The sequence below is a fragment of the Stegostoma tigrinum genome, chromosome 13 (genome assembly GCF_030684315.1).
Source record: "Stegostoma tigrinum isolate sSteTig4 chromosome 13, sSteTig4.hap1, whole genome shotgun sequence".
NCBI lineage: Eukaryota > Metazoa > Chordata > Chondrichthyes > Orectolobiformes > Stegostomatidae > Stegostoma > Stegostoma tigrinum.
Window position 1 is genome coordinate 52628935 of NC_081366.1, and position 12662 is coordinate 52641596.

The 12662-nt window shown below is 40.3% G+C and overlaps 1 protein-coding gene across 4 annotated transcripts in view; it reads right to left on the reverse strand.

The window, feature by feature from the left end:
• The window catches only part of LOC125458237 (sideroflexin-1), a 110166-nt gene that overhangs the window by 23755 nt on the left and 73749 nt on the right, over positions 1–12662 (reverse strand). For all 4 annotated transcript variants that reach the window (XM_048543319.2, XM_048543318.1, XM_059650748.1 and 1 more), the window contains one exon: positions 5605–5778. In XM_048543319.2, the coding sequence (XP_048399276.1) occupies positions 5605–5768 (164 nt within the window). In that variant the 5' untranslated portion in view covers positions 5769–5778. The remainder of the gene's footprint in view (positions 1–5604; positions 5779–12662) is intronic.

Here is a 12662-nt window from a genome sequence, read left to right on the forward strand (position 1 = left end):
TGAAATTACAATCAATAATTGTTAAATACTGCCAATAAATCTCTCTTGTATGGAAATTAACTATTGCAAGAACAGAACCACATTTCTTTAGAAATTAATTCCTGTTGTAGATTTAAAGTTTGAGCCAAAAAAAACTTTCTATTTCTAAATTCAATCTTATTTTCTCTTTTTCCTTTCTCCAATTCACTTGAGTGTTTCCATTTCAGCCCTTGAGCGGTTTGAAGTCTGGAAATCCAGTGGTGCTTATTTTATTACAATGAATTAACTAAAACTTAGGATATCCATTCAGAATTGAGACAAACTGGCCAAAATCTTACATCTTTGTAGCTGTGTCTGAGTTGCACCAAATTTTATGGTGGGATCCAAGCCAGAGGCTTTACAGATTCTCTTGATGTATATTACCAAACTTGCCTTATTCGCTACTTACCTACGGCATGCATCAATTTCAATTCCAGTCCCATCCAGCCATATATCGTTCCCAAAAAAATTTACCAGTGAATATTTTGGAATTCACTGACATCCCTTGCACCTGCATCATCTTTAAAAATCTGTTGTGCACTGAGACAAGAACTATCAGCCTGGAGGTGCCCTGCACAGTTCCTAACATTTGCCTTAGACATGGTAAACTGGGAGAAATCAACATCCTTCTTGTGCATGAAGGGCCTCATTTGTGCTAAACAGTATGATTCACAAGTGGGATGATTTCTTCTCAAAGGACCAGCAGTGAAAACCACACACACCAGACCACGTCAGTCTGATCAGTGCTTGCCAAGCAGATTAAAGCAGTCTCACCATCTGGAGAAATGCACAGCAAAGTAGGAAGAAAGTTATGTTCTTAGCCACTCCACCAGTTTAAGTGCCCCAATGCCTCACTCATGATTTCTACTCCCAGCAAGGCAAATGTTCTACCGCTCACACAAATACTTGCAACATCTTCCTTCAATTACTGTCACCAAACCAAACCTCCAATACCGCTATCCCTGCTTGCTGTCTAATCACTCACTCAGGACATCTCTCCACCTGCACCAAAAGTAGCAACATTGCCATCCATTTTCATTACCCTTAATGTCTACTCTCTCTCAATCCAGGAGGAAAATAGCCACCAGTGGACAGAAAGAGTCAAGACGGCTGCTGGCAGTCAGCTCCTCATCCCTTATGTGGACAATATCCTGACTCTGATCACCTCAAATAACAGACTGATTGATTCGAAGTTCCCAGACTGGTACCAGAGCTACCCTTGTCTTACTGTGTCAGGACTCCCGAGTACAACCTATTCTCCTGACTTGTCAGAGGCTTGCTGACAACTCTAACAAGCTTCTTTACTTTGTCTCGTCATTCAGGACAGAGACAAAGTTCAGAATGAGTATACACTAAGCCAGCAGTCAAACAGACTGGAGACATGGCCTGTCTGGTCCATGACCTGGACACATCTTCCTGCATGCATACTGTCCTTGCTGCAGCATCACAATGATAGTTGCTGGGTACAATGTTGAAATGCAGAAAACGTCCTTCAAGCTTAGAGGCTGGCACATGTTGGATGCCAATTTCCATGGGATGAATGCATCCAGTGAGCATGGTGCATACAGAAATTTTGATGCCTGGAGTTCAATATGGAGGTCCTTTGAAATAGGAGAGCAGAATTTGCCAGGTACCCACATTGCTTTCATGATATATTTAGCTTATTTGAGGAGTATGCTAAGATGGAAAGCTAAATGTTAATGGATAAGTTGTGCTGTTAAGTCGGCATTTATTAGGAAATAAACTCCCTAAATGAGAAACTTCTTGTTGTCTTATGAGAAGCTCACCATGCCAATTCTGGAAAGCCTAAAAGCTGGAGCGTTATGCTCCCAAAGTAGAAATAAGCCTTGTCGGATCTCTTGTCCAATTCTGCCACAAATCTCACCATAGCCCACGTTGGTCAGACCCCAAGCAAAACAAACAAATAGATTATATTTTTCTGTTAATAGAATTTTGATACTTTTAAGGGTCAGCAGTTAGAGAGGGTTTTGCTCAAACCAACTTCCAAGACAGTAATTCAACCATTTGGCTTCAAATTAACATGAGCTTGTAGGAATGATAGCATTGAATGTTGTTTGGGTTGAGAGCATTCTGAAGCTAATGCATGCAAACTGAAAATTGTGTTTTATAACTAAATTATCTTTCTTGCATTTATTTATTTATTTGTCATAATTACCTATGATTTAAGATTAAGTCAAACTTTTTTTGATATCTATAGATGGTGGAGAGAAGACATGTTATAATGATTACAGTCATGAGGGATTTTAGTTCTATGGAGAGAACATAATAGATGAATTGAGCAGGGAGTTACCTTATGCCCTATTGAGCCTGTTCTGCCACTGAACTGTTAGGGCAGATCTTTGACAACCACTCCTCCTTTTCTGCCTGCTCTACATATCCGTTAAATCCTTGGATACTAAAAATCTGCATATTTCAGCATTAAATATTTCTATTTCTATCCACAAAATGACTCCAAGCTTCCAACTGCTTGTCATTTCAACACACCACCATATTCCATGACCGACATCTGTGGGCCTGTTGCAGCGCTCCAGTGTGGCTCATTGTAAGCTGGCAAAACAGTATCTCATTTTCCGCTTGGGTCTCTGCATTCTTCAGGACTCAGAAAAGAGTTCAATAGTTTTAGAATCTGAACACCACCTTCTATGCCCTTTCCACATCCCTACATCCCCTACATTATTATGACATGGGCTGCTTTCAGCACAGCCAGCCCTTATGGACCCCTTTGTCAACTTTTCTAATTGCCTAACTATCTTTCTATTTCTATTTATTATTTAACTCCTTTTAACCTGTTGCCATCTTCAGATATGACCCTTTCCTAGCTACTAATACTTCTGAAGTTGGATCACTGGAACCAAAATGTTAACTCTACAAAAAGATATAGTTTGGTTAAGTGAATGGGCAGATGTCTAGCAAACGAAACATCATCCGAGAACATGTGGAACTGTCCGTTTGTCCAGAAGATTAAAAAGCATATCACCAAAATGATAAGAGATTACAAAGCTCTGAGATGCAAAGGGATGTGGGCGACCTTGTGCAAGAATCACAAGAGGTTAGCATGCAGACATAGCAAGTAATTAGAAAAGCTAATAATGTTAACATTTATCACGATGGCAACCGAATACAAAAGGAGGTCATGTTTCGGTTAAATAGTGAGATCACATCTAAAATACCACGCACAGTGCTGGTCACCTTACTTAAGGAGCTATGTAAATACATTGCAGGCAGTTCAGAGAAGGTTTACCAAAGTAATATCTAAACTGAATAAGTTGTCTATTGAGGAAAGGTTGGGCAGGTCAGGGTTGTTTCAATGGAATTTGGAAGAGTAAGGGGCGACTTACAACATAAAAATTAAAAGAACTGCAAATGCTGTAAATCAGAAACAAAAACAAAGTTGCTGGAAAAGCTCAGCTGGTCTGGTAGTATCTGTGGAAAAAAAATTCAGAGTTAATGTTTCGGGTTTGGTGACCTTTCCTCAGAAAGGAGTGTGCGTGTGCGCAAGAGGCAACTCGTCTGAAACTTAGAGAGATCCTGAAGGGTTTTGAGATTTTTGGATGTTTCGTCCAATCTAGAAGAATCTAGAAGTAGGGTTCATTGTTTTAAATGGCAACACCTGATTTTTAAACAGAGATTCAGCAAACTATTTTCTTTCAGATGGTTATTAGTCTTTGGGGGAGTCTCTTCCTGATAAGATATGGAAGCAGAGTCCTTGAATACTTTTAAGATGGGAATAATAAATTTTTGTTAGGCATGCAGTTGAAAAGTTATCTGGATAGGTGGGAATGTGGATTTGAGGTTATAATCAAATCAGCCATGATCTTCTGCAATGGTGGAGCAGACTCAAGGGGCTGAATAACTTACTTCAGCTCCCAATTCTTATGTTCCTCCAACAAAAATTTCATCTCAGCTCTAAACGTCTGACTTCTTTTCCTGAGACAGTTCTAAGCATTCTAGCTTCAAGTTTTGAAATAACCCAGAGCATTTAAATTGCTGTTGTATGATTGACTTATAGCAAACTCACCTTTTATGGATTTTATCCAAGCTATATTTTATATCGAAACAACTAAACTGAAGTCAGACTAGCGGCATTTTCCAACTTTGAATCAAATACACAAGATGCGAGCAGAACTTAGCATGCATAATTTGTCAACATTTTATGACCAGATATCAGACAGTAAATTTTATAAATCGGCCCCAAGTTAGGGGATGAGGTAACATATCTAAACTGAATAAGTAAATACAGTCTGTCCAGAAGGGTTAAAGGCAGGCTCTCATTTATTCAAACTGAATTTGACAAAAATAATACAGTATGATTTAAATATTGAAAAAAATTATCAGGCCCCATGAATTAGAATCAGCTTTTCACAGAACTCCCAGAGTGTGGAAGGAGGCCATTTGGCCCATCAAGTCCACACTGACCCTCTAAAGAGCATCCCACCCAGACCTAGCCCCCCATCCTATCCTCAGAAACTTGCATTAACCGTGGCTAATGTACCAAAAATTTAAAACAGAATTAAAGAAGAAGAACTTCAAAGTCAAGTTATCAATTAGGCTTTTGCTGGTATAACAGTTAAGAAACCAACAATCAAACATTTCCAATTTACGTATTCTTATCCATCTTGTTCCAAACAAATTATTTGAGACCTTATAAAGCTCTAGTTAGGCCCCATTTAGAATACTGTGTCCAATTTTGGACCCCACACCTCAGGAAGGGCATACTAGCCCTGGAGCGTGTCCAGCAGAGATTCACACGGATGATCCCTGGAATGGTAGGTTTAAAGTACGATAAATGGCTAAGGATCCTGGGATTGTACTCAAGAGTTTAGAAGGTTGAGGGGAGATCTAATTGAAACTTACAAGATAATGTATGGCTTAGATGGGGTGGACGCTGGGAAGTTGTTTCCATTAGGTAGGGAGACTAGGACCCATGGGCACAGCCTTAAAATTAGGAGGGGGCGAATTTAAAACAGAAATGAGACGACATTTCTTCAGCCAGAGAGTGGTGGGCTTGTGGAATTCATTGCCACGGAGTGCAGTGGAGGCCAGGACGTTAGATGCCTTCAAAACAGAGATCGACAAATTCTTGATCTCAGAAGGAATCAAGGGCTATGGGGAGAGTTCAGGGAAGTGGAGTTGAAATGCCCATCAGCCATGATTTAAATGGCAGAGTGGACTTTATGGGCCGAATGGCCTTACTTCCACTCCTACGTCTTATGGTCTTAACAATTGGAAAAAAACCTGTTAAATCACATGTTATTAAGAGATTTTAGCTGAGGACTGTCTACAGCAAGACTGGGCTAATCTTTCTAGGCTCTAGTTCTGCTTTAGAATTGCTAAATTTTATAAACTTTTCATTGCTTAGTATTTGTTTTGTGAAGGTATTTTGTTGCTATTACTCTACTTTCACAATACTCATTTTTTCTTGAAAAGAAATGCGTTCAACTTACAAATGCATTTAAATAAGAGGTGAAATCAGATAGTGTTAAAATTGAAGGGCTTCAGATGTATAACATCAAATAAAAAATAAAAATAGGGTTACAATATCATTAGAGTTCTGGCATACTATACCTGTAGTCATGTATTATCTTTCTAGCATTCTCCAATTGTGAATTTGATAGAAGAATGTTCCTCGGGTCAGTAACTGTGAAAAAGTGTTTTGCCCTCCCAATAAAAGTACCCTGGTCCCATCGAGGTTCTCTGGTATTGATGTTCAAGGGCACATTTGCAGTCATTTTATACGGTCTATAACAAACATAAAACATGACCATTAGAACATAATAGAAGAAATCAGAATAGTAAGACTGTGTGGCTCACTGAGCTCTCTCTGCCATTCAAAATATTCTTGGCTGATCTTTGGCTTCGACTCTACTTCCATGCATGTTCCCCATATACCTTAATCCTCTTTAGGACCAAACATCTGTCTAGTTTACCTTTAAATATGTTCAACTATGGTGTATCCATAACCCCCTGGATTTAAGTAAAGGCATTTTTCATCTTTTTCCTAAATGATCAGTACCTTATCATCAAAACTATGCACGTTTGTTCTCAATTCCCCTGCCATGGGAAACAACTTATCAAGCCTCTTCATAATCTTGAATGTTTGAGATCAGAGTTCAATCACTTCTCATTCTCCTAAACACCAGAGAATATACGCTGATTAAACAGGGTTCATTTTAGGGCAACCTTCTCGTCCTACGAACTAATCTGGTCAACTTTTGCTGTACTGCCACCGATATAAACACATCTACCAAAGTCCCATACAATTATAGCAAGTCTTTTTCAATGTTGTACTCCAAACGTCCTGAAATAAAGATCAATGTGCTTTTGCTTTCCCAATTGCTTACTTCATGCAGACTATGTTCCTTCTGTAAGTACACACATGAATGTTGATGTTCTGAGAGACAAGTTTGAACTTGAAAAAATATTACGCTTTTCTATTCTTATACCAAATGAATAACCTCACACATACTCACATTATGGTCCAATCACTTAACCTATTTCCATCTCTTTGTATCAGATATAACGGGAACTGCAGATGCTGGAGAATCCGAGATAACAAAGCATGGAGCTGGATGAACACAGCAGGCCAAGCAGCAGAGCCATCAGATGAAGGATCTAGGCCCAAAATGTCAGCTTTTGTACTCCTAAGATGCTGCTTGGCCTGCTGTGTTCATCCAGCTCCACTCTTTGTTATCTCCATCTCTTTGTAGTCACTTTGTGTCGTCTTCACATCTTATATTCCTACCTTGTATCATGTCTCTTTGTCTGTGTTAGTAGCATAGAATGCAACCGTTTTAAATTCGAGCACTGATTCTCGTGGTACTCCACCAGCCGCAGACTGCCGATTTAAAAGTGTTCATTCAGCCCTACTCTTTGCTTTATGCATACAATTAAATCTTGTATCCATTCTAACTCTATCCATTCTTCTTACATCTGTGTAGCACCAAAATAGAATGCTTTTGCAGTTCCAGATATATTACATTGACTGATTTACATATAAATTGCTGGTTAAATCCCAAAAAATATTTATTAAAAAGAATTAGCATACAGAATTTTTTTTTGTGGTTAGCATAGCTATGAAACCCACCTGATCAATGTTCCTTGGGAATGAAATTCTTATTGGTTACTTCAAGACCTCAGCTGTGTGGTTCATTTTTAACATCTCTGACCTGGTCCATCAAGAGTTAAAAACCTGCTTGGACCACTTGGCATAGAAGACAATGCAAAGACGTGCCCAGCCCAATGAATCTGTCATCCATCCTCACTAATATGTAGGATGAAGTGAAAGCTTCTTCTTGTAAAGGCCAATTGCCATGAAAATGCTGCAGATTTTAAAGGCATTTAAATTGGGTGTGTGCCACAATTTGCACACCCATCTCTTCCCCCCACCAACAGATGGGGACATGTGCAAATTTTCGGAGAACTGCCAGTTACAACCAAGTCCAGATATATTCCTCTATTCTCACTCTTCAAGATGCTATAACAGTTGTGAACTTTTTAAAATGTGTCTCCCCTGCACCCCCCCCACCCAACTTAAAATGCACATGAACATTGTCTATTACAATTGCAGCTGATGTTAATACCAGACAATTCAGATCCCAGAATGAAGCATGACTCAATATATCAACAGTTTAATTTGCGCCTTTTGGGTACCTTGGTGATATTAATCACTGGAACATATAAAACGCTGCAAGTATTCTTCGAAAAAAGAAGACGTGAGCTTATTCCAGGAAAGGAAAAAAAAGCTTTTATACTGTATGCGTGTGTGCATGCGCATGTGCGCGTGTAAATATATAGAGAAAGATTAACTGCAAAACAAAGTTTTACCTTTGTCACAGCACCTGCATTTACTCATTCCTGGAGGAATATCAGTACCATGTTAACTCTTTAATCTCTTACTTAACTGACATTTCTCAGTTTACCTCCTCAGGCTGTGAAGATGGAAATAAGTTAGAGAACTTAATTGGCTAGAGTGAACTGTTTTTCAATTCTGATAGCTGAAACATTCTGACAATTGGAACATTTCTACACAAATTTTGCTGCTGGGAAGCTTCAAAATTAAAATCGCTTCTGTTAGGGGGATCAGATCTTTCAATTGAACACTTGATCCTCCTGGCAGGAGGAAACAGTTCTCCCATCTGAACTGAGCTAAACTAATGGCCTCTGATTTGTCATAAACTCAGTAATATCAACCTTCTATCCATTAACACTACAGGTGTCATGACACCTGTGCCTTCTTGGCAATGATCACTGAATCCCTACAGTGTACAAAGCAGGCCATTTGGCCCATTAAGTCCCTGCTGACCCTCAAGACCATCGCACCCAGACTCAACCACATCCCTCCCCACCATGGCCAATCCACCTAGCCTACACATCTTTGTACTGTGGGAGGAAGCCGATGCAGAGAATATGCAAACTCCAGACAGACAGACAGTCTAAAGGTAGAATTGAATCCAGATCCCTGGTGCCGTGAGGCAGAAGTGCTAAATTAGAGCTACTATTCTGTCATAGTTAGAAATATATATATACGGTGTTTCACTCCAAATAAGTCTGACTGTTTAAATAAATATTTTCACAGAACTGAAAACACACAACTACATCTATTTTAATATTCCGTCATAATAATATACAGTAAACATTGAACATCGAAAAGTACCGCACAGTACAGGCCCTTCGGCCCACGATGTTGTGCCGTGGAATAATCCTAATCCAAAAATAAAATAACCTAACCTACATTCCCCTCAATTCACTGCTGTCCATGTTCATGTCCAGCAGTTGCTTAAATGTCGCTAATGACTCCGCTTCCACGACTACCACTGGTAAACTATTCCATGCACTCACAACTCTCTGGGTGAAGAGCCTCCCCTCCGACGTCTTCTCTATACCTTCCTCCTAACACCTTAAAACTATGACCCCTCGTGGCAGTCAATCCTGCCCTGCACATGCATTAAAATTGAGGAATTCACCAGACAGATCTATTTTAAATCAGAATTAAGGAATTAATTTGTTGAAAGCCACTCAAATGAAGTATCAAATATATTTAAAAGGGTGTATTTCATTTCTTACTTTGTTTTCAAATTCCAAACACATTGCTATTTGATAGCTACAGAATACCAGAAAACACAAGACTGAACACTGTCACAAGTGCAAATAACAGGCAGTTTGCAATAAAAAGGCAACACTTAAAGAAACTTAATGGACCAGAAATTAACAAATTACAGGACATGAAGACCTACCTTCTATCATTCTAAAAAAAGGTAAATACAGACATAATAATTGTGCTGGGTTATGATTTTCCAAAACTCCTTCAATTCTTGAATGATCACAGAGATTTCAAGTTAGCAAATGCAACATTGTTGTTCAATAAGGGAAGAGTAAAGAAAGAAGTGAAGTCAACCAGTCACACTTAGTAAAATCAGTTAGGAAAATGTTGAAAGCTAATTAGGAAGCTTTAATAATGCACTTAGTAAATCATAGTACGCTGAGACAAAGGCAACATGGTTTCATGAAAGGAAAAACCAAAAAGAACTGCGGATGCTGTAAATCAGGAACAAAAACAAAGTTGCTGGGAAAGCTCAGCAGGTTTGTTTTTGTTTATGAAAGGGAAAGTGTGTTTGATGCAATTCATTTATTTTAGAGGGTGTAATTGGTATGGATCTATAAAAAGGGATCAGCGGATGTAGTATACTTGGCTTTCCAAATATAACAGATAAGGACTCATGGAGTTGGAAGTTATATTTATGTCAGACATTTGTTAATGAATATGAAATGAGAGGGGAGATAAATAGAATGCCACAAGGAGTATGCTGGAGCATCATCCATTCACAATCTACTTCAATGACTTTGGTACATTAGTCCCTGAAATTATTGTACATTAAAAGTTTGTTTAGAATAAAAGTCATGAAGAGGATACAAAAGTTGCAAAGAGATATGGATGGGCAAATTAAATGAGTATCAAGATGGCAGCATAATATGCAAAACAGAGGGGTTGGGGAGAGATAATAGGAACTGCAGATGCTGGAGAATCCGAGAATAACAAGGTGTAGAGCTGGATGAACACAGCAGGCCAAGCAGCATCTTAGGAGCAGGAAAGCTGATGTTTTGGGCCTAGACCCTTCATCAGAAATGGGGGTGGGGAAAGAGTGTTCTGAAATAAATAGGGAGAGGAGGAGGAGGAGACGGCAGCGGACAGAAGATGGATAGAGAAGATAGGTGGAGAGGAGACAAGTTAAATAGGCCGGGATGGAGCCAGCAAAGGCAAATGTAGGAAGGAGATAGGTCAGTCCAGGGAGGACAGACACTTAAGGAGACTGGATGAGGCTAGTAGGTAGGAAATGGAGGTGCGACTTGAGGTGGGAGGAGAGGATAGGTGAGAAGAACAGGTTAGGGAGGTGCGGACAAGCTGGGCTGGCTTTGGAATGCGGTAGGGGAGATTTTGAAGCTTGTGAAATCCAGATCGAGACCATTGTGTTGCAGGGTTCCCAAGTGGATTACAAGTTTCTGTTCCTGCAACCTTTGCGTGGCATTGTTGTGGCACTGCAGGAGGGCCAGGATGGACAGGTCGTCGGAGGAACGGGAGGGGGAGTTGGAATGTTTCGCGACTGGGAGGTGCAGTTGTTTATTGTAAACCGAGCGTAGGTGTTCTGCAAAGTGGTCCCCAAGCCTCCGCTTGGTTTCCCCGATGTAGAGGTGGCCACAACAGCTATAGCAGATGCAGTATACCACATTAGCAGATGTGGAGGTGAACATCTGCTTGATGTGGAAAGTCTTCTTGGGGCCTAGGATGGGGGTGAGGGAGGTGGTGGTGTGCGGGCAGGTGTAGCACTTCCTGCGGTTGCAGAGAAAAGTGCAGGACGTGGTGGGGCTGGAAGTGCGTGTGCGTTGACAAGGGAGTCATGGAGACAGTGATCCCTCTGGAAAGCAGACGAGGGTGGGGAGGGATAAGTGTCTTCGGTGGTGGGGTCGGATTGCAGATGGCAGAAGTGTCAGAGGATGATGCGTTGGATCCAGAGGTTGGTGGGGTGGTACGTGAGGATGAGCGGGATTCTTCTTTCGTTGTTACTGCGGGGACGGGGTGTGAAGGATGAATTGCGGGAAATGCAGGAGACACGAGAACGCCCTTGACCGACTCCTGAGTCAGGGGATGTTGCGGTCCTTGAAAAAATGAGGGCTGAGATGTACAGGAGTGGAATGCCTCATCCTGGGAGCGGAGGTGAAGGAATTGGAAATTTGCAGGAAGGTGGGAGGGAGGAGGTGTATCCTAGGCAGCTGCGGGAGTCAGTGGGCTTGAAATGGATATCTGTTTCTAGGTGGTTGCTGGAGATGGAGAGAGGTGAGGTTATTCACTTTAGTATTAAGAATAGAAAAATATTTCTCTCAAAAAAGACTTCTAAATGTTGAAGCTCAGAGACTAGAGTGCTCTCAGACAAAAAGCACCAAGTTAGCATGCAGTCAGGAGAGCTAATGGCATATTGATCTTCAACATAAGCTTAAAGAAGAGTTGATACAATTTCACAGGCCTCTGCTAAGATCACATCTGGAGAACTGTACATTGTTTTAAGCTCTAAATTTAAGAAAAGAAATTCCTGAGATGTGGTCCAGCAAACGTTTGCCCTGTTGACTTTGGGGATGAAAGGCTATCACTGTATGAAAATTCTGAGCAAACTGACCCCACATTCCCTAAAGTTTAGAGGAATGAGAGATGATCTCAGGTGAAATATCGTAGCCGGACAGGATCAACACAGAGTGTATGTCCTGAAGTAAAGAATTTAAAAATAAGGATACAGTCTCAGGATAAGGGCTAATCATTTAGGAGATTGGAAGAAATTTCTTCACCAAAAAGGTTGTGAATCTTTGAAAATTCTGACAGAGGATTGTCTACGCTCCCTGTTGCATATAATTAAGGATGAGAGGCAGATTTTTGATCCCTCAAGGATTATGGAGTGTGGACTTGAAAGGGGAATTGAAGTCAAAGATCAAAGATTGCACAGAATAGCAATCCAAATGCAGTCCATTCCAACTTATATTTCAAACATACTAACATAGTATTAAGAAATAAAACAAGGGAGTTCAGAAGAAACTTTAGACACAGAATGAGGGACTCAGGAGATGCTGAAGCAAATAGTACAGGATGCATCCAAGGGAAGGATATTCACTATCACATTACTTTGCTGTGGCCCTTCTTATTACTTCTGCCCCCTTTTTGTATTATACTATAATGAAGTAACTGCCTCAGCCAGATTTTCCCAGATTTTTTGAGGTCATGACCTCACAAACAATTAAGAGTTCGACGTCCCTCCTTTCATGAGGCAGCAGTACCAAATGTAAAGCAGAGACAGTAGCAGGATAAACTTGCATTGGCTCCAAGTCTCCATGACATATGCATGCATATCTTATTTCTTGCCATTGTATGGAGTGAATGCCCTATGCAAATGAGCTCCAAGACCTTAGCACTGCCTTGGTGTAAAATTATTGGAAAATAAACATTGCTTCCCACTTGTTTTCAACCCAAGTTCACAACTGGCCCTCACTATTCTTCTGGAAATTACCAATGATTTAAGGGGAGGTCAGTTTAGTTGATAAAAACAAATGGAATTAAGAATATACTGAGAGTTAAATAAATGAAG